At 39.9% G+C, this 27044-nt stretch overlaps 2 protein-coding genes across 5 annotated transcripts in view; both read right to left on the reverse strand.

Annotated features, from left to right (window-relative positions):
• epha4a (eph receptor A4a) overlaps positions 1-6666 on the reverse strand; it is a 35709-nt gene extending 29043 nt beyond the window's left edge. Inside the window, exons 1-3 of one of the 3 annotated variants that reach the window (XM_057333823.1) lie at positions 6451-6665; positions 5241-5308; positions 2328-2991 (exon numbers count right to left, since the gene is read on the reverse strand). In XM_057333823.1, coding sequence (XP_057189806.1) covers positions 2328-2991; positions 5241-5308; positions 6451-6550 — 832 coding nt within the window. In that variant the 5' untranslated portion in view covers positions 6551-6665. Of the gene's footprint in view, positions 1-2327; positions 2992-5240; positions 5309-6450 lie in introns of all 3 variants that reach the window. The other 2 variants (XM_057333824.1, XM_057333825.1) reach the window with 2 other exon arrangements.
• Positions 6667-7895: 1229 nt separating this feature from the next.
• The window catches only part of si:ch211-122l24.6 (uncharacterized protein LOC557261 homolog), a 46571-nt gene continuing 27422 nt past the window's right edge, over positions 7896-27044 (reverse strand). Inside the window, exons 2-5 of one of the 2 annotated variants that reach the window (XR_008962990.1) lie at positions 15168-15414; positions 12461-12593; positions 10248-10310; positions 7897-7961 (exon numbers count right to left, since the gene is read on the reverse strand). The gene's annotated coding sequence lies outside the window, so the exon portion shown is untranslated. Of the gene's footprint in view, positions 10311-12460; positions 12594-15167; positions 15415-27044 lie in introns of both variants that reach the window. The other variant, XR_008962989.1, reaches the window with a different exon arrangement.

Below are 27044 nucleotides of genomic sequence, written 5' to 3' on the forward strand. Positions count from 1 at the left end.
AGCTCGTCGGACGCCCACTAACAAGTGGAGATTTCCTTTCTGTCCTCACCTCCTACTCGACACCGCAGATGAGCAGTGAGAAAACAACAAACGCTTACAAAGGAAAAAAGCCACAAAATCCCCAAAATCACATTTCTGTCTCATCCAGCCAAAAAGTCGGGTGTTTTGAGGCACTGTCTCACTTTCTGCTTTTGGACCTGTCTAGGCTGCAGCTGTCAAAATTTTGACGTCTTAATCAATCGCGGCCATGACCCCCGTCTCTTGGGGAGGGGGAGTAATAAAACCAAAGATCACCCTTGACCCCCGTCTAGTGTTCCTCTCTTCTCATCCCACCCTCGATCCCAACACCCTAACAATTGGGGATAGGGTCCATTGATGCCTCCTGGGGTACAGGGCTTGTATCCCTTAGGCTCAATGGGTTTTGTCACAAGGTTCTGTGGATGCCCCATTGAGAAAGTTCTCGCCCTTTCCTACGCCCTCACATTGAAGGTGAACCTATGCATCCCTCTCCTCTGGCTTGGCCTCCGCACACGGACTTATTAAACAGATAGTGACTTTCATCTCCATGCTGGGAGAGAGAGGCACCTTTTGAACCCTCTTGAATGAGGAAACAACTGTCAGTTGCCTGACTGAAAACAGCATCTGATGGCTTAATCAGCCATAGATGACAGGGCCACACTTAAGAAGAAAACAGATCAAAATGGTCTTCATATATTCATGAAAGCAATTTTTAACCAAAGGCAGCTCTACATACTTCATATAATGCGATTTGCTTGTTTGGTCACTTCACACTGAGCGCAATATCAAATATCAAGTGTTTGCAAACTTTCCATTTTTTAGCAACAGCCGATCCTTTGTTAGGCACATAGGCGCCCCGGAATACTGAAACAATATCCTCCACAATATCAGCTTTTGGGACTTTGTGGGGTTCTTTAATTGATGCAGAGAGCTGGGAAATTAAATCTGTAAACTTTTGGTGATTGCGATTGCCAACACAGACGTGAGGTTTCAGAAATATTAAAAATGCGCTCTCTCAAATATCTGAGAGTAATGAAATCATCGTCGCAGGCCCTGAAGTGATTTAGGTAGAGCATTCCACTAAATGTCTGCCTGGAAATGGCATTCTTTGCTCAGAAAATTACAGTCGCGTTCTTTTATTCTAACATAGCTGAACGGCAAAAGAGAGCAGGGGGAGAAATGGAGAATGCGAGTGGGGAAACTGGTCATTGCCAGCGGGCTCCCGTAATAAAAGAGTGGCCAAGAAAAACGGCCAGTTCTCTGAGAACGGCCTTTCCCAGCGTACCCCTTCAACTACCCACACAAACCAATCTACTGAGGGAGACCGCCCGCGGCGATCGGCGATTTCCCCCCTCAGCCCGCAACAGCCCTAAATTACAGCCCGTATTTGTCATGCAATTAGCCCGCTGAGATAGCGCTCATAAATAAAAGTCCGTAGACTGGCCAGTTGGCCGTTTATCACCCTGCAACGACCCTCTCCTAGACCAGACGCTCATACAGAAAGAAAGAAGAGGCGTGTTCGAACTGTCTATATGTCCTTTGGCTCTTCCTTTTTTTGCCTGCGCTGACCTCAGCATTACCCCAAACACTATATCACCGCTTTACTGCCGTATGGCCTGACGACGGACGCTGCGAATCATAGCCAACGCACAGAGAGAGAAACGGCCCTCTGGTGACAGAGGCAATCTATCTGATACTCTCCTTTTCTTCTTTTATCTCTCTTGCTCTTTCAGACTTTTGTCAATCAGGTTTTCAGCCTTCAATGCGAACTGAAAACCATCACACATGCTCTCGAGAGATAGCGCAGAGAACGAGAGAGAGACACAAAGCAAAGGGTGCGAGAGCCTTCGTCCGTGATCTAATTAAGTGGATTCCGCACATGAACCACTTGGCTGTTGCTACAACAAAATAATTAGCGGTAACAATTTTCATGCACAGATCCACAGGGAGGTGTTTTGATATCAAACAAGGCGATTCATAATCATAACCAGACCTCTCGAATAGCAACGCTCGCTTAATTCGCAGTGATCTGCCGAGTGCCCAGCTGTCTACATCTGAGTCAACTCTCACATCCCTAAGGGGAAAAACTGCATCTGGACCAACTTCAGTTGTAATGATCTCACCGCTCTCTCACCTAGCAGCTTTAAATTATAGAATATATTACTGCTGGGCAGTCTGGGCTTGTTTATTTTATTTTCCGTGTGGGAGGTGTGTAAATCTCTAATCGCAACAGGCACATTTCGGCACACAAAGGCTGCAAGAAACCAAAGAGTAAAACAGAATTGAGCCAGCGGGTTTCAAGCTCTTACCTTGGCAGGTTCCTCCATGCTCCTCATAGCCAGGGTTACACAAACAGTTTCCTATAGGCACCAGCCATTCTCCATCTGCTCCGCAGTACATCTTGGGAACCTCTCGTTCCTCTGAATTGTCCACGCAGGAACCCCGCACCTCCACTAGAGATGAGGTGTCCGCCCCCGTGGTGGTGTCGGGAAACTGCGCCAGGTTGCGTACGGTGAGGGGACATTTCTTATAGAAGATCCTTACGGACACCAGGGCGATGCAGGCCCCAACATCCTGGAACGCCAGGTAGAAGCCCTTCCGTGTCAAAATTCCCACATCTCTTACTTCCGTGTTCAGCTTCATGATGCGGTCTCCTATGTCCACCTGCGTGAAGCTCTCATCGGCGGCAATGGTGTCGATTTTGGTGAACTGGTTCTCCCGGATGTACCTCTCTTTGTCATTGTTAGACTCGTAGTAGTAAAGGTTAAAGGTCTCCTTGCAGGTTCCCATGACTCCAGGCAGGCTGTTGCAGTCACGCAGGGTGAACTTGATCTCGATGTAGAGTCGCTGCGCTCCGCCACGAGGGATCCAGTCTGTTCGAAGCCAGTTGTTCTGGCTGGGTTCCATAACGTTGCATACCTGGTACGTCCTGATTGGCGTATTCTTCTCATCCATGATGCTCACCTCTTCCCACTGAGAGAGAGAGACAGAGAGAAAGACAGAGTGGTAAGTAAGCCTATAGAGATTCTGCCGGAGAGGCTTTTTTGTCTCGGCAGGTGCACACAATTCCAGGCCCAGCGCTGGAGATATTCCACAGACCAACAGTTGCAAAGACGCAATGATTTCATTGATTACGGTATGATAATGACAATTTAATCACACATCTGCCAACTTCTGTTCACTTAGTATTCACATGTGGTGCACCAAAGCTTTAGACAAGTAAACTTTTAAACACTTAACCTTCACAGCGCATTATAAACTCTATTGTTTGAAAACTTAAAGTATTATTTAATATACAAGATAAATACACAAATACGTAGTTATCAAAACTAGAGTGGTATGATTTTAAAAGCAATGTTAAGCAGCCATAATACAAATAAGTGCTTCGAAGTATGCATCCCAGACGAGGGCCATTTCTGAACATTAATATTTAGACTAACTTTTAAGCCAGCTAAAACAGATGTTTTATGGAGGTAGGTGTTGACTTGATGGATTGCTGCAAATGGGGTAAGATGTTACTCTGCGGTTAACACTCCGCTCTTGAATACTTCACAGAGTTAAAAGTGCTGTTTTCAACAATACAGCGACAACCACAGCAATCGTGCACACGTTCTAAACAAATGCACTGCCTAGAAACATTTACAACATTATCTTCATGGCACCATCAATCCTCTATTAGGCTATTGTAATAACACGGGCCTAAGAGTTACATACTTCCTGCTGGTGAGAGTTTAAAATGAGATGTATGCGACGAAGAAAAGTTTTGAAAAGGCCTGTCACGATCTATGACGCCTTCTTTTCTTCTCGCTTTTTACTCTTTGTAAGTCGTAAGTGTAGAAATCCCAGCTGTCGTGCAGATAAAGCTGTACATTTGGCCTGATTGCATGAGGGGGGGCTCAGTCGGGACCTGTCAATCAACCGTGTTGATGAGATAAAGCAGCAAAGGGTTGCTTGGTTGTGCGGGGTTACATTTCCTCAAATGCCAAGTTCACTATTAAACCTGAAACCAAGCAAACTGGTCACTGAGAGAGAGAGAGAGAGTTTGCAGCATCTGCATAATCTGTGTGCATGTCTATATTCCCTGGGTAAGCAAGTTCTCTTGTTCAGACAACTTTTCCACTGGTCTTATTTCAACCACCAGCTTGGTAGAGAGAGAGAGAGAGAGAGAGAGAGAGAGAGAGAGAGAGAGAGAGAGAGAGAGCTGGAGGAGGCCTAATTGTACCCTAATTTCACAAAACGCTGATCAAATAAAACCCATAAATTACTTCACACAGTGCTCAATAGATCGATTTAGATTATTTTTTTACAAGCGCAGTTTTTTTGTATAAATGCATGCACTAACCCCTAACCCCTTTAGACACTTTTAAAAGGGAAAAAATACCCTTTAACAACAATTATTATGTAGTTTACTAATGTAAAATATGAACAAAAGGAAATTCAAATGTAATTTAATTTAATATTAAATTATAGATTAATTGTTGGCCTTTCCTACACAGCAAAATCGCCAGTGTTATTAACACCCACAGTGTATATATAATCCACACTCTCAGTGTTTATATAATTCACACTTTTAGAGTGTGGATTATATATACACTGTGAGTGTTAATTTGACTTTTTTTAACACTGGCGATTTTACTGTGTAATATGCGCAAATGAAATATAAAATTCGCGGTAGGTCATTTTAGGTACGTCATTTTAGATCGCCTACATAATAATTCTATCAGCACTCACTTTTAGATTGCAACCCATAAATGACATAAATAAATTAACATTATTAAATGCATATAATTTAGAAATGAATTATCCTGAGTACAAGCACTTAAACTCCAGTCGTTTCTCAGTCTGTAGCCTATAAAACATCAAATTATACAGAACGAAGCCATTTCAGCTGTCGGGGTTTATAATTATGGATTGTGTATATCTCATTAGTCTCCGTGTGCTAATGCAAAAACTACTGATTGCATACCGTGTCGCCTCTCAAGCTGTTTTCCATCACTTTTCGGTGAGGTTTTAAAACGACTTGAGGCCCTCTCTCTACCTTCTACCGCAGTCCCCGTTGTGGTCAAAAACGCTCATTTTCCTTGTCTGCTTTTTTCAACGGTGTGAATATGGTTCCCAAGACTATGTTTAAAGCAATAACCTCATAATGAGACGTAGGCGATTGTTTTCCACACAAATAAACAAGTAAAAGCAACATTATCTTTCGCCTTCTCTGAACTTACCCCTCCTTCCGTCGGACTCGCAACCCACTTCAGTTCGCCTTGCACAGTCCTCGAGTCCAGCAGCGTCACTGCGGAAAGACAACATGCCATCAATCACTGATGATGGGTGATCAGCGTCCAGCATCCATCAGGACTACATCAAACTAACTTTTAAGTCACAAGTTGTTTCAATTGCTACACAATTGTTCACAACTAACGACTAACATTCTTTATGCCCCCGTACATCTAGGCCTGATATTAATTGACAATAATATAATTAGCAAAAAATATAAATACCGTGTCAATACTTAAATAATTTACTCTTACATTTGGACTAGCCTAAATATAATTTTTACATACGCGTTTCTTGACCATGTTTTAGCCAAAATCGACTATTGACTAAGCAACATAAATCCATAAGAGATTAAAGATAGTCAGTTCGCAGCATTATATCAATGATATGTAGTAGTTTTATCTTTGCAACACAGTATGCATTTTGTCTATTTTAAGCGTTTACGATTTGCCCGCAGTTTCATTAGACACACTTCACTATTTGAGTGCGGCCCTGAAAAGCGCTTTTAAGTCACTAGTGCTTTTTTTCTTTTTGATATTATCCTCTAATAAAGCACCAAAATACTAGTAACCTTAAAAAACAAAAGCATGCATTCCGTTTGTTGTGATAGTTTCATGAGTTGGGAGACTATCAGTCCTGTTAGACTGCAATGCCTTTACGCGTCTTTGTCGATTATGATGAGCGAATTTCTTATATTGCATATAAAAACGACAACGTAAAAAGTCTATAAATAGCCTAAATAAAGCTGCATTTTCTTTCAGTCCTTGGGAGTCAACAACGCGTAACTTATAATTTCCATTGTGGCTATCCATACACATTTCATGACGCTGATGTCTGTAAATTCCAATAAAATTAGAAATGTGCTCAAACAGTGCGAGTGTTCAAGTCCTAATAGAGTCCGTGTTGAACTTCGTTTGATGAAAACAACGGCGCAATCTTGGATCGGGACTGCGGATTTGGGAACGAGAACAGACACTTGGAGATGCCCAAAGAGACTTTAGTGTAAAATGTTATAATTCCATTACGTTGACTTAGTAAAGTCCCAGGGAAAAACAGATGGCACTAAGAAATAGAGCATGGGGCAATCTACACTGTCCCAAGTCGTAACCTCAAACGACAAAAACTTGAATAAATTGCGCTCCTTTGGTAAATCCTTACCTTCGTTTGGAGGGTAGACCCGCGCGGTTAACGCGAAAGTCGGTATCCAAATTATTAGCGCAAAAGTCGCCGTGAACACAAGCGCAGCCATTGGTGTCATTTCGGTGTGCGTCTCCTTAGCTCCGCGCACGGACCGAAGTTGCGTCTATCCCAGTGGAATAAGCGTTTGAGAGTGTGATGCGCAGAGCGCTCTGATCACCGCCGAGGGGCGGATCTTTTCTGCCTGACGCGATGTCACAGCGAGACGCCAAAAGTCAACAGTCTCTCTATTCGGGCAAATAGCCAGCCCATTTTTCAGCAGGTATATGGTATCTGAAGAATTCTATATGCCTAGAAAGTCTTTTTCCAAGACTTTCAAAAAATGAGAGAGAGGGAGAAAGACAAACCCTTAAAGATTGCATGCGTGTGTGTGTGTGTGTGAGAGAGAGAGAGAATTGAGAGAGTTTTAAATGCCTATTTAACATATAGAGCATGGTTTGTAACATATGGGAAATACCCTGGTCATAATAATTATTGCTGCGTACGTCATACAAATGGCTGTATTGGGCATGCAAGTAAAAGTTAAGTTGTACAACCCCAATAGTATGAAGAACAAGCGCGCCGCCTAGCGTTTGCACTTTATACAGTTCAACTTCACAATCGAGAAAAGCTTTCTATCTGTAATTCGGCCATGTCGTGTATGAAAACGTCGATGCTCAGTAATCATTTATTCTGGAGAAAATATTTTAATAATTGATAATAATAAATCATAAAAAATGCATCAAAATGTATTCGCATCACGTTTAGTTTCCAGACTTGTGTAAAACGCATCTGCTTGAGTGTTGCGCTTTCATGCTGCAGAAAGAAGTTTCTAATGTCAGTTCGTGAACCTTTATGCCTTCTTACACTATACGCCCACGCTTCACGACCTTCCCTGCCCCTGTCAATCAACCGTTTGCATGACGCCCACAACCAGATCTGCGCATCAAACGCGCCTCTCCATCCTTGAAAACCATCAATAGCCGCAAATGCACGCAGATCGCAATGGCTTACTGCATGTGGCCCACCTGATGAGCCAATTCACATCCTGTAAAGGGTGGTGGGGCTGACAGTGTGCTGACAACTTTGACAACAGCGTGTTTGCATATGGATGGTTTGCAAGGGAGAGTAACTCTCTGAGTTATTTGGTGCCGCCCTTGAGGCTGATGGAGCTGAAAGAGCCAAGTCAATGTTTATACTTTCAACATTAACAGGGGTAGTACTTCATTGTTGTGTCACTAGAAGATAAATGCTCGTGTCTGGGATACACAGAGATATCAGAGCGCACTGTTTTTGTTCCGAAACTTAAATAAATAATCTGTTATCTCTATATAAAACAGATATGTATATTTAAGTTAACGTAAGCTACATTGTATATGTAGTGTGAACTTTTTACTGCTAGATAACCAGGACACCCACCTGCCAGTTCTTCAGTTCTCCTACAATATAAATGTGTCTGTGTCCTCGTGTGTACATTGCAGTGTTGAGCACTTCTGAAATGAAAAGGACAACGGATATCAATTTGACATGTTTATTTAACTAAGACACACACTTTTAACTGAAGTGACCAACAAAAGTAGAAAAACACATTACATTTATTATAAATGAGGAAATGCTGCATTGTCTTTTTAATGATTAAAACCACTGATGTGATGGTCTCAGTAGCTTAAATGTAAAGTTTCGATGCTTTTCCACCACTCAAAGTCTGTTGTTTGGCTGTAGTATAATTTCCCCTCGCCTTAGTTGAGTATCAGGCCACAGTCTTCTCAGACTTTAACATTCAAGTTTCGTCTGACCATGTCTAGCACTTCCTGTTTATGTATAGGTCAGAAGAGCTACGTTTTTGTTCTGTTCCATATGCGTTTGGGGCCTCTCGAATTTAATAGCATTAGACTGAGGAGCAGGTGACATTCAAGACTTCGTCTCTAGGGCCACGATCGAGACGCTTTGTGGCGATGCGGTTGCTCCGGAGAAACGATTTCGCCCAACATAATGACTTCGGGCGGAGCATCTGGCGTTGCCCAACATCGATTGTCACTCAGTTTGACGAAGAGAATGGCGTTTTATTTTCTCGATGTGCACGAAAGACTGCGCAATCATAAAGGCCCAATTAGCTGGCGAGGAGGCGGCTCGCTTTTAGCGTTACCGACCAATCGCTTCTGCTCATCGACGAAGGCCTATTGATCGCGTTATAGCCGGTGGGCGGAGAATCGCCACAGGCGGCGCTGAAAGAGGGGTGTGTTGTTCGAGGCCGTTGTGTTTGGTCATTTGTGTCACTTTTTTTTGATTGATTACCGTCAGATCATTTTCCATTCTCTTCCTGGATTCTCAGGTCTCCCGACTGAATTCCCTGAACGGCGCCCCCACATTTTGTTTTGTTCTCCGAGCCCCAGATGGCATCTGCCCACACATCTGTATTGTGCGATGCTAACACAGGCCTCAACACAGAGTGCACCCTGCACCCCCAAGGGACACTGCGGTCAGTAATTGGCGACTTCGAACGGGACGCCATCTACTCTCTGTACACCCTGTCTCTGGTACGGCCTCTTGGAATCTTCCAGACAATGTATACACATATCAGACGACACTCTGCACTAATGTGCACATCTTGTACATATGCAAACACCTAATGAGTGACGGATTGTTAAAATGTAGTTGAGGATGTATAAAATACGAATGCAGACGGGCCAAATTAAAAGGACGGGCTCAGCAGTCTGGTGAAGTGCGTGGGTGGTTGTGATAAAGGAACAAAGAAACTGAAGAAGAGAGATTTTGGCAGTTTTTCTCCAAGTGGCTACAAATCTTCACACGAGCCGTAAAATACAACATGGGCATTTATTTCACTCTCAGCTCACACGATTGAGATGTGACCTAGTGTAATAAAATAAGAGACTGATTGGTTTTCAATCTTTCATAAAGATGTATGGTTACTAGATGTTTCTATAGCAATTCAAAGGAGCCAAATCAAGAGAGAAGATTCTTTGTTTGAATCCGCCCGTCTTTCTACCCAAAAGACCTTGCTGATCATTTCACATAGAACGTTCTTCCTCTTTCTAATAAAAATGAGGAATGAATCACATCTCCTATTCTCTCCCTCTATGCACAATTCTCCCAAAACCTTTTTGTTCGAGATAGAGTACCGTTCCCTTCCCTCGAGTGTGTGAATGGATTCCAGACTGCAAATCAAACACAAAGCTATCAGCCTTCTCTACCATCTCAACCGCTCTTTCCCCTCTCAGAAAAGAAATCAATGGATAGCGTAAGAGCTCCTAATCACCTGCAGTCCCTCATGTTTTCCCAACTACGCCATCAGATACCCAACAATCAATGTATCTTACACTCGACTTGAGTTTGGGCTGTTTTTATGTAAATGCATTGACACAAAGTCCCAAAGTACTGCTGAACAGGGCATCTGTTGTGAAGACTCCGTCCCACATGTCCACCAATTTTCATTGGCTTTATAGCACTGGAGGGCTTTCGAACCCCACAGACGTTAACAAGCTTCCACAAAATCAACGATCCCAAAGTGTGATAGCTTTTTAAACGAAGGAAACTACCAGTTCTTTATTTCTCCAGACGTCCACTGGCAAACATCCCACAATGGTGTGGACGGTGACCCACGGGGTTTCAAGGTTTGCTGTAGTGCGGCTGCTATTTACTAATTCTTTACTTCTTAAGAGATTTAAATAACAGCCTAGTGCCAGCCACAACCCCTCAGCAGTAAAGCAGGCTTCAGATGTGGCACAATGGCTGCGGATCTAGTTGTAAGAGCGCAGCACCTCAAAAGTAAGCAGTTGAATGGTGAAGGCATTACAGTCCCATCACACCAGGCAGCTCCGCATCTGGAAAGAGAAAAAACAGCATTAATGTGAAATGAAAGGGAAAGAGAGCGTCAACCGTGACTGCAAAACACATTACAATATTCTGATATACTAGAAAGCTCCATAACCTCTTTCTCTGTGACTTATGTACAGTATACCATTGCTCAAACAGCGGGACATGAGATTTGTCATGGAATACTGTACTCTGTCATATAACCAAGCGAGCTGCCATAACTGTTTAGCGTTAACCCAAAACATAAATGAATTCAAAATTGTGCCTCGCATCTCTTTGTTTAAACGTCCTGTGCCATTTGTCCGCGAGTCAACGTTCGATGGCGCTGGGAGGTAAAAGTTTGACGTAGAAACCCAGCAGCAGGTGCTGGAAAACGGTGAGCCATTTTATTGTCTCAAAAGGGTTGCCGTGCCAATGGCACAATACGTGAGGTCACATTCAGAGGAGCGCATTCGGTTACACGCACTCAAAGGCATAAACATACGCTGACTTATGCACACACAGACACCCAGACAAGCAAACAGAGACATATGGAAATGAACAGACATTCGTGTACACACACGCGCGCATGCCAAATAGCAAACTGACACGCACGTTTGTAGCACACACACATGCAGAGCGGTGCGGAAAGCAGCCAGGTAGCGGGTTTCACCAGCGCCAGGACCCTAATAAATCATCGGATGTGGGGCTTGAGTTCTTGAGACAGCAGCTGACTGGATCTTGGAGCGTGGGCTACCTAGTTAGATATGTAAATATCGCATAACGGCGTACAGAATTCCGTCCACAATGCCCTATCCCATCTGTTCATCTTGGCATATTGATTTTTTAAGCAGATCTTGGAACATGGAAAAGTCTCTCCTTTCCAAGTCAATTCGCCAGAAATCACAATAGCTACACTGTGAAAACCATTCATATATCATTCTATCGTTACATGGTTTCTTACGTCCTCTTGAACATCCCGCTAAAGCTTTGCTTAAAGTACAGCTTCAATTTTTGCATCGATTTCGGTGTTCTAGATAAGTAGGGAGGGAGAAAGACAAAGACGAAGAGATTTTTAAATCGCGCTTAGTTTTCCCATGGTTGACTAGCTATGGAGGTGACTTGCCTGGGCCGGGTCTGCTGAGATGAATGAGAAATCCATGATCTGTCTGAGTGATTTCATTAAGAAAGCTAGAGATGGGACGGCAGTGTTAATTACTGACAGTGCTGCGGTGCTAAGCTGCCACAGATACGTGTGATCAGAGCAGTTTTTAATTACTGCTGTAGCAAAGTGAGCCACGTTTACAGTAATAACATGATTGTGATATGAATATTGCAGCGTGAGTGGCTCACACTTGGTAATATTTTACGCACTGACTGCAGTAATTAGTACGGTAATCATGCTGGCACGCTTGCTGATAAACAAACAAATTATTTTGGTATTACCGTGACCTTCAGAGGAGCCTGTAATATGCTTTTCTTTGGTTGAATCGAGAGCGAATTCGTTTATTTTGATCATAGAAAAAGAGAGAGCAGGACAAAGGTTTTCAGAGAGTAATGTATAAACAACAATTTTGGATCCTTGATAAGACTTGAAATAAAATGAAATAACCCTAAAACATTTTAACCAAAACATTCAAATTAAATTATACAAATTTTAATTAGAAATACCAAATTAAATTAAAATTTGAATGCACGTATTTTGAAAACTTTTTTACAATTACTTTTTTAATTGTAACATATTTCATATTACAATTACTATTTTAATGTTAACATAACATAATATATCCTATATTACAATTCATTTTTTAATGTTAACATATTTTTTATATATAAATTGTTAAGTGGAAATTAAGATGGCAATTTGGAACTTTTTAGTTTAAAATAAAAGTAAATCAGTTATTGAGCAAAGACACAAAAAAGGTTATCATAATTATTTAAAATTTGAGGTATCGGGTACAACTAGTACCCGATACCTAGTTAACTAGTTAAATACCTAGACAACTAGTTAAATTCAATTGTTAAGATAACTTACAAAAAATATTAATAAATTAATAAAAAAACAAGAAATTATTACATGAACGGTTAAAACTATTAAAAAATGATTGAAAACATACCCATATGTGTTTATTTTTTAGTTCAAAGCACATTGTTGTGTGCATAACTGATGAAAATAGACCTGTTGGTGGTCTTGGTCTCGTCCGACTGTCAACGGCCTGCCCAGCCGCACCGCGAGGTCACCCGCTGACCCCTCTGGCTCCACCACTCGCTCGGTTCCCAGGATGCCCGCCGATCCCCTTTCAGCGCCTGACCTGGCAAGGTGAAGGACCAAGTTTCAGGCCTCCGAGAGTTTAGATAAGACCCGCCTCTAAAATACCTCTCAACAACTCGGCAGAGCCCTAATGCCCCATATGTCTCCAGCAATCAGTAAAAATATTTTATCCAAACTACACTGTCCTAACCTGTGATACTATTCTTTATCATATATCATATTTTTCAGTGTTCAATATAAGCTGAAATGATGCACAAAAAAAACTAAAACACACAGCCAGTAAGAAAATATCTGTTCACTGTATACAGCTGTCAAGCATTATTTTGGACCAATACAATTTTGCTGTGGGAGGGGCTGCACAAAAAAATTAACTAATCGATTAAATAGAAATACTAGCTTGTGTTGCTCCCCGGTTAAAACAAAGTGTAAGGGTCACTGGTGACCTAAGCTGTTCCATCACAAGTTTTTGAATATTATTTATGTTTATACTCACTCGGCATCTACACTGCTAACAATAAACAACACCAACCACAATTAGATTCCCCTAAAGAGGCAACTCAGCTATGACAGCACTGAAAGATGATTATATATTATAAGCATCACAAGTTCAAGAGGGAACAGCACAGAACTTATTTTGATTTACAGCATCTCAAAGTCCAAAGCCTGACAGACGTCTTTTGCATCTTCTTTGTTCTCCACCACAGCAATTTACCGAAGGAATGCAATGCCTTCTGCTTGGACTTGAAATTCTACTGTTTCTCATGCACTCCTTCCCTTCGGCTCTCCTAAAGTTTGCTTCCCATTTAATTGCAATGGTGTCTATCCTCCTCAGTGTGCCTCTCTGAAACTTGACTCTTTCTACAGTCCATTTGTTTCCCTCCACCTTTCCTTACCGCTACTTTGCTCCAATTAGCTCCCATTTGCCAGAATCCATTAAAATTCTTTAGACCAATTTTAGGTCCACAGTGAAAGACTTTCTTTGCCCGCAAAAGGTACTCGAACCCTGTGCTCAGGAGTCAAAAGCTTGGCTGCAATTTCGTTGGTTACAGCTAACATTTCTGATTCAAACTCAACTTTACACAGTAAAAGAGCTGAACAGTATAACTAATTGTGGCATAGTAAAACCATATGTGGCATAGACTAAAATATAATGGTAATAGCATGGTACGCTCTACTGTCCGTTGGAGCAGCACCTAAATTTTGCCTCAAAACTTAAGCATGGTTTTATTATAGTAAAAGTGAAATAACCATGTTTTTGTGCTGAATTGTTTATCATTTGTATAACCATAGTTTCACTACAATTACCATGGTAAAACTATAGTTACTGACTGTAGGAAAATATTCTTATTCGTGGTTACCATGGTTTCACTATTGTAATTGTTTTTTATTGGTAAAATCATAGGCTCAATATGCGTTCTTCAGCGGTCTTATGTCCTCATGTTCTCGCTCTGTGTCATCAATAACCGTCAAAGTCCGATATCAAGAATGCATCGCATGCAGCCTTGCGCGCCTATACGGAATCCGCTTGAAGTCCCAGAAGTCACTGCTGCGCGTCCATCCAAGTTTGTTCTTCCAAGGCTGCCTCGCAAGACCGGTCTCCACAAGAACACAAGTCCGTTCTTTGCGTTCTTGGAACTGAGAAACGGCCAACAATTATTTTCATAAGGGATTCTATGGAATGCAAATGGTAATAATAAAAAACTGAAGCACCATGGTGTAACCATCCTTATACCATGCACAACTGCCAATGAATGCAATGCTACCATAGCTATTGATAAATTTGAGGTATAATATTTTTCTCTACCACAGCTGTCTCTTACAACGGAGACAACCGAGACAAGTATGCCGGCCAGTAAGCACATGTGCACTGCAGAAAACTCATCTGGAACGCATTACACGATTTGTATAGCAGTGTCATATTTGTGTACAAACATGTGATAAATATTAAAAAGAGCAGATAGACATGCTCTAAACCATTAATGTCAAAAAAAATCTTCATCAACATCCGACAGGCAACATTGTAGCAACTTGTTGCAGATGAGCAAACGCTAAAATGACATCATCCAGCAGACTGAATAGATGTTTCTACACCGAACATGTGCAGATGAAAAGCAGACAAGCGGTTCGGGGGCCTGGTTAAATGTGAGAAAAACAACTGCGCACCCTTAAGTAAATCAATCAAAGTTTGGTCACAAAGTGGTGTCTTTTCAGGGTCCTCGAGTGTGAATAAACCAGGTTGTGATGGGCTATTTATAACCCGTGTGTTAGAACACTAAATGTTCTTTGGTACAACAGCGTGTTTGCCCTCTACGTCCTCTCTTAAAGTTAAAATATTTCACTTTCCCCCTCTTGTTACACACATCTCTTCCAAGTATACACACAAGCTGCACTTATCCCCACTGGCTAAAAGAATGTACTTTAATACTCATCTGTCTTGCGTGTTTGAATTGTGCCGGTGATGAATGATATTTATTCTACTCTGGACCTTGAGGTAGCCACATTTTAGCAGCCATTAATAATGTCGATGGCATGCCCCGGCCACAGAGGGGCTTGTAATCTGCGGATGGGTGTGGGTAAATGTGGTCTGGGGGTCAGCGTGTTTTCCAGCGCTTACTTCCAATCCGCACTCTGGTCTGATCTCCCGTTGCATGGAGGCTCCTACGGAATCAATGAGAAGGAAAAGGAGAAAGAAGGAGAGAGAGACAGATCACTGCAGGGTTGTTTTGTTCTCCCCCCAGAAGGGGGGATAGAAAGAGGTTTCAGCTGCTCTCCCACTCTCTGTCCCGGCTCTTCCTGAAGGGAGGGGTGACACAAAGCACGGCCTCGCCCCCTGCGGTTCTCTTCGGAGTACGTGGGAGTACCTGTGAGATACAAAGGCCGGCTCAGCACAGATTTTGTGGTTTCAGATCTACAGACCGATTTTCCACAGCAGTGTCATGACATCCGAGTAAATATCTCCATATGGAGGCCCAAACACAGTCGCACTCACACACAAAGTGAACGCACACACACAGCATACGCACTCATAAAGAAAGCACACTCTGAATTAAATGCGCAGTGTACGCTGGTGCCACCAGACATTTTTGTGTGTTCAGCCAAAACGTGCACACACAAACAGGCCAGGTCCCACATTTCTAGTCAGACCAAAGAACACTTCCATCTCAACTGAAGCTGGCAAGCGGTTGAGAAATCGGAATGTGGTCTTAGGGGAGCACACAAACCACAGCAGCACTGATCCAAAATAAACTCAAATGTGTTACACACACACATAGTTGATGTTACCTAAGTATTGCATTTGCACACAATAGGGTCTTAATTTGGAAAATACATGGATTTTTTCACTTGGAAAATTCATTGGTCACATCACAAAGCTTTTAATAAAAAATTACAAAGGGCTACGGTGGAAACTAATAGTGTCTAGATAGCAACTGAAATATACATGTTTCCTTACATAACAATGTTTACCATAAAAATTAAATGAAATCTCAACTATTTCGTGATTTTTTATTTTTTGCCATCATTATTTTTTAGTCCCCCTATATGTTTGTCACCGGGTTTTGCGAATATCTTACCAGTAAAATTATTATTAAAAAGTGCCTGTCAACTTTGACAGCAGTATTTAATCATTTACAAAGTACAGTGTTTTTTTATTTCCTGAAAAACTTGGATTTGGACATCTGAGGTTTCGGAAGGACAGCGAATATAAAACATATCAACTACTCATTTTCCTCTTTATTATACAGGCATATATTTGTGCTTGGTTAAAGGGATAGTCCACCCAAAAATGAAAATTCTGTCATGAATTACTCATCCATTACTCATGTTCCAAACCTGTACACATTTCTTTGTTCTTTGTTTTGGATGAATGTTAGCAACTGAGATTTCTGAGGCACCATTGACTGCCATTTATTGACTACCAGTTGCTAACATTCTTCTAAATATCTTTCTTTGTGTTCAACAGAACAAAGAAAATCATACGGGTTCGGAACTACTTGAGGTTGAGTAATTCATGGCAGAATTTTCATTTTTGGGTGGAGTATCCCTTTAAGCAAAACCTTCAATATTTTTTTTACATGCATTATTAATGTTTAAAAGCTCTTTATGTCCATTTACATATTACACAACAACAACAGTCATTTTTTACCCACACATTCTGAAACCAGGCATAATGTGAAACACTTTTGTATTGTGAATGTCATCAAGGATTCAATCTGGCCTTTTCCTCAGCCTGAGTGAAATTCTCATGTCTCTGAGCTTGTTCAAATACACACACGCACACAACCAATTATGATATTTCTGCTTCTCATTGGCACGTTTCTCTTCAGACCATTAATCCACAGTAATCTCTCATTTCATTTAGGATGATTGTTATGCGCCCTTGAATACAGGGTGGTCTCTTAGCGCTGTCATCATTCATGACAATGGCTGCACATCTGTGCTGAGCAAACACGAATTACGACCGGATTACAGTCCCTATTCAAGCCCTGAGTTATCTCGCAGTAATAAGTATCAGGCTACCGCATAGTCCAGTCATGTACCCTTCAGTGTATCATTAAGGTTTAGGGTTTGGTGCTTGTTAATAGGATGACCATAGACAAACATTGCATGACAACTACACCAGTTCAATGTCATTTCCTGTCGGTGTATGAAAGGTGTTTACTGTCCATCAACACAAGGGAGACAAATACAGTCGGGTGAATCTCACAAAACCTGTTGAGAACAGGATTGGGTCATATTTCACCCATCAATAAAACAAAATAAACTTGATTTTTGCCTAAAGAAAATGAAGTCTGTTATTAAAACTTTAGAGTTTAAAGTAAGGACAATTTAGCAGGTTTTACCACATTTCTCATTCCCAGAATACAAGAAAATATAGTTATTTAACAAATATATTACAATTAATATATTGTAATTTTAATAATTTTATATACATATTTGTTTACATTAATAAACACTTGCTTGCATATCTTGGTAAAACAGTAAAAAGGTTGTATCTTACCTCTGCTTGCACTGCAATTTTTGGTTTACATTTTTTAAGTACTAAAATTAAGTACTAAAAAGGTTTAGGTTAAGTCGGGTACATGTTTGAGAGAAATTTGACATCCCAAATAAAGATACACACTCTAAACAAAATGGTGCTATACAGCACTAAAAGTGGTTCTTGGCTCGTAATCATAGGGGAACCACTTTAAGTGCTATATAGAACCATATCTTGGTGCTTCCAAGGGATGACTGAGATGCTATAGGGCTGCACGATAATTTATCGCGATACCACTAAATCCTATTGTAATCGAGCTGGCTGCTATATGCAATGTGTCTATATTTTTTTATGCGTAGCTTGTCCGTGAAGCACGGCTCTGGGATCAGTAGGAAATGCTGCTCGATCTAAAAGCAGTGCGAGCTTGAGTCGCTTATAATGTGCATTTGAAAAAGCAACACCCGTCAAACATGATCATTATAAATATACTTTATTATCATAAAAATACCTGATGAGGCTTGAGTAACAGTGATAAAAAGATGCCCATAGGCATTTCCTAGATTCTAGAAGGTGTTATGGTCTTCTTCTGCAGTGCGTATTTGGAGTTTCCGCACGAGAGCGCCCTCTGGCTTTCGGATGCAGCAGCATTTTCCGTACTTCACTCAAAAGCTGTGCATAAATCACGTGATATTTATCATCGGTTTATCGTGACAGCCCTACTATATACTAGAGCTGTGCAAAAATATCGATACATATAACTATCGCAATATTTTTTTTTTCAATAATGGATCAATAGTGATAACTCCACTATTGATATTTTTTTTTAAATCATGTCATATACATGCGGCCAACAGTAAGTGGAAGCGAGCATGGCGAAAAAAATAAGAACGATTGGAGCTCTCAGAGCTGATGTGTGGGTGTGCTTTGGTTTTCAAAATAAGTCACGGAGTAATGCGTTATATAAAATAATGCTGTTTGTAGGCTTCGCAAGTCATGACACAAGTCACTTGGCTACTACAGTGCATTAGACAAAAAGTTTATTAAGAAAAGTAACAATGACATTTATTGTGCTTTCACGGATGTGACACCAGCGCATTTACAGCACGGATGAACCAGGGGTTTTATTCTGCCCATGTTCAGTGATTTAACTGTAATGCACCACAACAGCCAAGTGACTTGTGTGAGCCACCTTATTCCCCTGTGCTACCCACTTGAGGGGCGCAATCCACAGTTTGAGAACCCAAACCTCTGATCTAAAGGTCCATGCATCACACATCATGGCCACTCTGCAGAGGTAAGGGATGTTTTTACACTTATCCTTACAGAAAACCCCCGCTGGTGCACAGCATGTTGTATTTCTAGCTCTACTTTTTACATTTTCTATTTAAAGTATTGCAATATATCGCAAATGTGTATCGTATCGAAATACATAGCAATATATTGTATCGTGACCCATCTATCGTGATATGTATCGTATCGGGAGGCACTTGCCAATACACAGCCCTACTATATACCACTGCTTCCGTATAAAGATCCTGTTAAGCCCCTGTATGGTTCTTCAGTGGTTCTAGAGCACATGAGTCATGAACCACTGAAGAAGCTCTGAAGAACCACTGAAGCACCAAGATATGGTTCTATATAGCACTTAAAGTGGTTACCCTATGATTACGAGCCAAGAACCACTTATCTAACACAATTTTTTTTGCAATATTATGTTTCAAACACAGGTTGCGATATGGAGGCTAAAGTTATGAATTGCAGATTCAATTTTAACGAAAACAATGTCAATGATGTTTATTCTTACTATAGTCCCCCAAAACAGCCCCCATTTATGCTAAATATAATGTCTTGGAGTTCTTTTGATTCTGGAGAAAAATCGGGACCCCTGGACATGTTTTTGTGACATTCATTCATCCACAGCTCAATGACTCTTATATACTGTAGACTATAGAAATTCTTAGCCTGCTAACACACATCACAGAGATATCCTCTATTTAAACAGGTCTCGCTGTCTCTCAGCTTCAGTACACACAAACACATGATAGAGTGACATCAAAGAATATACATTCTGTCATGGTCCTTTATACATAAACAAAACTTCTTTCCTGCACACATCAGTAACACATCCACACACACGTATACAGACACACGGCGACCCACTCGCGGCCGCACATACACAGATGTCAAGCTGCCGCCCACACTGTGTGAGCTAAAGGGGGAGGAAGTGACAGTTTGCTGTGGAATGCCTGCTGTGTGTCTCTCACTTAGCATGCATTTTTTGTTTCTCTGCCATGCACATACAATGACAAACACCCGTGGATTCTTACAGAGTGACAGGAGCCTCGGAAGATTCCAGCATGTATGCTGGAAAAGAAAAAGTCACTGTAATGTGGTATACCCACCCTCCCTATACGAATAAGCCCACATGGAATCTGAGCCCGCCGAACTCGGTGGACTTCAAACGCCCGTCAGTCACCAAGTTGTACATTTCGTCCGCCCCCTGTATTCGTCTATGAAATATTTTGGATGATTTAATTATGCTGAAGCTAGCAGTAGGAGTATAGTATATGTTAAACAGATTTCTCACCAAAAATATTAAGATTCATGCTGGGTCAGCTTTTTTGCAATGTTTCTGTGGGTTATTGTAAAATCAGCCATAAATTGAATCCAACATAAACTCGTGGTGGTTTTACATGTATGCTGAGAGCGTCCAGTAATAAAACACGGAGACAGGCAGAGAAATACGTAAACGACCTCTTGGCAGTATGTCTAATTTATGGATTTAATAATTGCCCATGAAGATAGAGCAGTGACGTAAAGATGGAGTACATTAACCTCTGTTGCAGTCGTACGGAGGAGGATAATGTATAACCGCATAACTTCTTGGCCTCTCTAACCATCTCCAAAACTATTGCTTATTTTTCTTTGAACAAGATGTCTCCTTTACATACAACATGTTCTTCCTCTGTCACTCCTCCCACAGAGAGAAATCCAAACACTCAATATGGCAGTTGTAAGAATGAAAGTCCTACCTTTTGCATCACATTTTTAATGTATTTTTTGTACATTTATGGGCATTAACTGCACCAGCGTAAAATACCTTTTTTAAAATCTAATTAAGCCAAATTTATAACACCATTGTTTACCGATTTGGTAACACTTTATAATAACTTTCATTAATAAATCATTAACAAACATTATACAATGCTTAATATCATTATTTACTATATTTTAAAATAGATAGAAATGTAAGATAATGTGTTTGTTAATATTTACTAATAAACTTAGATCATTATTTAATGTAAATTAAAATGCTTGCAAATGTCATTAAACTTTTAATTCATATGATAATAAAACCTACAACGATTTTAACAGATGTTATACAATGATTGAAAGCTTTTGTTATTCTACAACACTTTTGCTGCTATTGAGTATGATATGGCTAAGGTTAGGGACAGGTTTAGTGGTATGTGTAGGTTTAAGGGTTGGTTAAGAGGTCAACAGTGTACAGGGGTTCATTTGATGACTATGATTTGATTACTGATGATTACTGTTTTCTACTGTTCTCGTTAAATGTTGATTCATTTTCTCTGGTTGCTGTATGATTCAAGGAATATTCTATTTAATTGTACACAATTGTATGCTAATGTAAAGTTGAGGAAAAACATGCCTTGCACCCAAATACAATGACTGTTATAGGGTTGTCACGGTACCATAAACATGTCTTACGATACTATACCAGCTGAAGTATCTCGATACCAAGTAGTATGACGATGCTGTGCCATGTTCATAATTCAAATCTATACAAAAAACACAGATTTAGATGAAACATTTTGTATTTACTATAGTAAACTTTATTATACTTTGCACTAGAATATTTTGTTGCATTAAATGTAGTAATTGGATAAATTGTAGGGCTGTGCATGATTAATCACGTTTACCAATCAATCATGCTGAAATCGAGCTGGCTCGATTATGCAAGGCATCGATAATTTTTTATATGCGTAGCTTGTCCGTGAAGCACGGCTCAGGGATCAGTAGGAAATGCTGCTCGATCTAAAAGCAGTACGAGTTTGAGTCGCTTATAACGTGCATTTGAAAAAGCAACACCCGTCAAACATGATCATTATAAATATACGTTATTATCATAAAAATACCTGATGAGGCTTGAGTAACAGTGATAAAAAGATGCCCATAGGCATTTCCTAGATTCTAGAAGGTGTTATGGTCTTCTTCTGCAGTGCGTATTTGGAGTTTCCGCACGAGAGCGCCCTCTGGCTTTCAGATGCAGCAGCATTTTCCCTTACTTCACTCAAAAGCTGTGCATAAATCACGTGATATTTATCGTCGGTTTATCGCAACAGCCCTACACTATACATTATTAGACACTAGCCAAACACAAACTGGAAGTTAACTGGGGGTCAGGCGCGTGTGCGTCCGATGAAACGGTCTATAAAAACGGTCTTTGACATGGAAAAGTGCTTAGCACCACATCAGGGTCTGAGCAGACGTACTACGCACTTTTGCTTGTCCGAGTGCTGCAGCTTTTTGGAAATATAAGTCATTCTTGCCGCTCGTAAAGGATTTGGACGTTGACAGGTGCTCTTTCGTATATCAATGACATTAATTAGACATCGTTAAAAGGCGGAGATCTGAAACTGTTAGCTGCGTGCAATTTCACAATCATTTGCGATTTATTGATTTCACATCTGATAGAGAGGCGTACAAGCGTTTTCTGTGCGTACGTTCGTTCTATGAATCACACGTACGCACTTTGAGAAATGATCGTAAAATCTGATTTAGGACGGTTTCTACGCAACATTTTATAAATGAGGCCCCTGGTCTATACAGCCAACAGAACAGTTAGCATGCTTTGCTCAAACTTTTGCCATGGTGTCGGACCTAACACACGTATGTCGCTTGCGAAAACAAAAATGGCGGCAACGACATAGGTGAAAACGTTCAGATTAAGGGGTTGTAATATCTGATTTTTGTGAAAGGGCCCCTTTAAGTCAACCTCTTGCCGACACTTTTAAACGCTTTTATTAAAGGAGTACTCCACCCAAAATGAAAATTCTGTCATCATTTACTCACCCTCAAGTTGTTCCAAACCTGTATAAATGTCTTTGTTCTGATGAACACAAAGAAAGGTAAACTGACATTTCTGGGACATCATTGACTACCATAGTAGGTAAAATTATTTTATCTTTTTTTTTTGTTCTGCTGAACACAAATTGAGATAATATGAAGAATTTAGGGAAGCAAACAGTTCTGGGGCACCTTTGACTACCATCTTCAGGGCTCCAGACTGCGACTAAATGTTTTCGAGACAGCACAAGCTTTTTTTACAAGTTCTCGTGCCTTTTCAATTTCTTCTAGTTGTTATTTCATGTAGAAAGACGAGTAGAACGCGACCCGCCACCAGTGCAGGCTGTGTGTGATAGTTAACTACGCGGGTCACTCACGTTACTGATGTTTCCCGCTGCCGCACACCAGCACAACCCAGGTCGTCATTGACAAGTTTACACACACAACATGAGCGCATTAATACGAGTTGCTGTTTGCTGTGACGGATTTCTTGAGCCCGAGGCCGAACGATTTGATATATGAGACGTTTAAAACAAAACTAACCGCAGAGGAGTTCAGGAAACGTCATTTATCTGCGCTGGATCATTTCAAATCCGTTCACAGCAGGAACGAACGACCGCAGGAACGAACGTATGCTCTTATACAGTATTTACATGTGTTGTGTGAACATGAGGAAAAGTGTCCTTAATACTCAATAAAATCATCGTAAGAACGTGACAACAGAAGACCTTTCATTTTGCTTTAATGTGTAACACTGTAAACTAGGGATGTAACGATTCACCGTGAGCCGGTTGAAAATCGGTTATAATGAGTGACGATTCAATTCGGTTGAGGCTTGAACTGAATCGCAATACATTCTTTGAACAGCAGGGGCCGCTATTTTCACTGCAAACCTAAACGTTGATGCTGATATTTCTTAAATGCAAAAAAATACAAGAAAAGCACAGACAGTATTAGTTTGTTTATATTAAAGAGACTTTTTCTATTATTAATTTGTTATAAAATCGCAGTTTACTTTTGTTATTTGAAATAAAACATTATTTTATTATGCAAAGAAACGTAAAGCATTTAAGAAATAATGCAAGGGAAGTTGTTCATTTCTAATTTGTTTCAACTCATTTTTTAAAAATAAATCGTGAGTAAATCGTGATTAAATCGCATCGTGAGATCAGAATCGTGAATCGCATCGCATCGTGAGCTGAGTGAATCGTTACATCCCTACTGTAAACAATTAAATTATATACTTTTTGACAAACACAATTACTGTTGGTTTAAAGGAATTCAGATTACAGTCTCTATTTAGCACCAATCAATAACAAAGATTCTCTGTAGACGCTGCTTCTTTTTAAATAAACAGAACCAAATCTGCAGTCATCAAGTAACTTATTTGTCAGTATCAGTAATACAGTTATTTTGGGGAAAATAATTGAATAATTGCATTGCAGGCTGATTTAAGGTGTGCCCCTAATTTTTTTGCTTGTGCTCCTAAAAATTTCAGTCAGGGGCTACAGTGCTCCTAGTATATATATATATATATATATCTCCTAGAAATATCTTTGCGTTCAACAGAACAAAGAAATGTGTGCAGGTTTGGAACAACTTGGGGGGGACAAAATGTTCACTTTTGGGTGGAGTATTCCTTTAATATCGGCCATTAAAAACCACTACATTAGACCAGCTCAAATTCAAACATCCGCTGTTATGCACTTACACACACCCTCCCAAATATCCACAGACACACAAGATGCCACACAAACCCAATTCCATGCAGTGTCTGTCTGCATTAAATTTCCATATAGCAATGTAATTATTAATCGCTTTGAATTCTAATGAAGTATATGCAATGATTCATTGAGAAGGGCAATAGACCACCAACACACACACACACACACACACACACACACACACACACACACACACACACACACACACACACACACACACACACACACACACACACACACACNAGTATCTATGAGATGTATATCTACACACAGATTGTAATTGCGATTTGGAGTTACTGTCTGACACAGAGCTTTTATGGCCTCTATCCTTTTCGCATGAAAGGAATGATTCACCACTAACTGAAAGTAGGTTACATAGGTGGGCAAGCACATAAAAAGGTTTGAACTTACACTTGGCGAGGGACATGGACAGTTAGATTTATTTTTTATTTCTGCTAAAACAAATTCTAATAACACAGAACTCATCGAATGAGTTTTCACAAAAGGTGTTCACCCTTGAAGATTAACACGAACAGAAATGTCTGTAGTGAATATTGTCCATTGACAAAGTTCAAGAGAAAAATTCAAGTAAATGATCAGAGACATCTGGAAACTTTTTCTATGAGGTAACAGTGCTATCCACTGAGGCATTTTGCAGTAGTTACACAAAACATTTTATAGACCTATGGCATAAAACTTTTCATTCAGTGCTAAAACATAATGGCATGAGTAGACCAGACCAGAGTACTACCAGAATTATATACGCCTCTTAACAACCTCACAAAAAGAGACTGGCGACTTGGAATATTTATGTTGTATGCAACAGAAGCATGGGCATTCTTTTTTGTATTTATTGAAATTAAAATTTAGGTTTGAAATGTCATGAGGGAATGCCATGATAACATTATCGTCTTTAGTTCAACTATCCCTTTAACCATCCAACATTAAATGAATCACCACAGTTGGACTAGAATGAGCAATTTAGTGGCGAATAAAAATCTTTCCTGAGCTTCAGTACAGTCCCTTTTGCAAATCCACATCATCTGGTCTTTATTAGTATGGAAACTCTTGAACTGTGCTCAAAGAACATGGTGAGCGGTGGCTTATATATGTAGACCAGGCAAAAAAGAGCACTGCTAACCCGTGATCTTTAGGTTTAACATCAGCATGGAAAAGATAAGTGCATTCAAGTGTTTGTCCTGATAACCATCATGGAGAGTCAAACTGTAAAAATTGCAAAATCACGTAGAAGGGGAAAGAGAGACAGAGAACAGAGTCTTATGTTAAAGCCAAATTCATTAACATTAGTTGCAGTGAAACGTACATTTTCATGTTTCAAAAATGATAAACTAATTAAACTAATTCTTGTGGGATTAAACTTTGATTTTGAATATTAATCAATTAACAGGTTGTATTTCACTTTGATAAATCGGTTATTGTTTTCTAGTACGTTATTTATGCTAGAATTGAATAACCTATGTAGTCTTTTTCTGAATGCACTGTTTTTTCTGCTTTTCACCAACAAATCATATTGTAGCCTAGGATGATGTCAGCATGAACATTTATGAACAAATATAATTTCATGTAACAGTATGTGAGGGATGGCAGGAATTTAAACTGTCCAGAGTTGTAGCGGAGCGCCGGTGAAGCGCTGATTCTGGTATTAAATTCTGGACTAAAAACAGACTTTTTCGCATCTTGAATTTATTTCATGCGTGTCAGGGAATTTATTTCAATATTTTATCCGAAATGAAGCAAATACACTATGTGGGAATTTCTCACATTATTAAAGCGCGGGAGTGGTTAAAATTATGTGCCATCCCGCACTAAAATAATACATAAACACAATTTTAAGTGAATTGTCACGTGAATTGTTGAATTTGCAACGTGACCATGTTAACTTCTATGTACAAAGTGTAAGAGCCCTTTAATTTAAATGGTTCAAATTATTACAAGAGTATCTTTTGTGTTCAGGGAAAAGGGACTACTGATAAATAAAAATAAGAACAAATAATCAAGCTAGAAGTAACAGCAGCAATAAAACAACAGATCAAAGCAGAAAATTAAATAAGATACTGTATATATACACCTTTTAAAGTAGAAATGGATTAAAGTAATCAAATAAAACATAACATTGCATATGTACAAATTAAATAAAGATGAATCATAATTGAAGTTACAGAAGCTATTCACTCAATGCATGGAGTGCTGCCTACGTATTTCCGGTAAAATCTCAGGGGGCGGGAAAGCTTCCGGGTTGTATTCACCCATAGCAAATGTGCTTTACCAGCGCTCGTTTTGGGGGGAATTAACGTGTAATATAGATTAAACACACACTGAAAAATAAGCGTCTACCTACGACCTGCCAAAATGAAAGTCTGGTTAACTACAGTATTTTTATCTGGACAAATAATAGCTTATTATTATTTAATAACTTTTGAAAAACTAATTTAGGTAAACTAAATGCATCATGCATAAGCTGAAGTTAGTTGTTTACCTTTGAAATTATTCTTTGTATTTTTATTTATGTTTCTTATTTATATATGTGTATAATATTGCATTTTGAATGGAATATGGCAATGGAATGTACTCAATGGGTTTAGTTTTCACAGATATCAATCTATGTAATTTCAGCAATAAAAATGTAAATTTAAAAAGGTTCATTTCAAGAGACCTGTTACTCTTGTATATTTAGTATTGC

This window comes from Triplophysa rosa, linkage group LG5 (genome assembly GCF_024868665.1).
Source record: "Triplophysa rosa linkage group LG5, Trosa_1v2, whole genome shotgun sequence".
NCBI lineage: Eukaryota > Metazoa > Chordata > Actinopteri > Cypriniformes > Nemacheilidae > Triplophysa > Triplophysa rosa.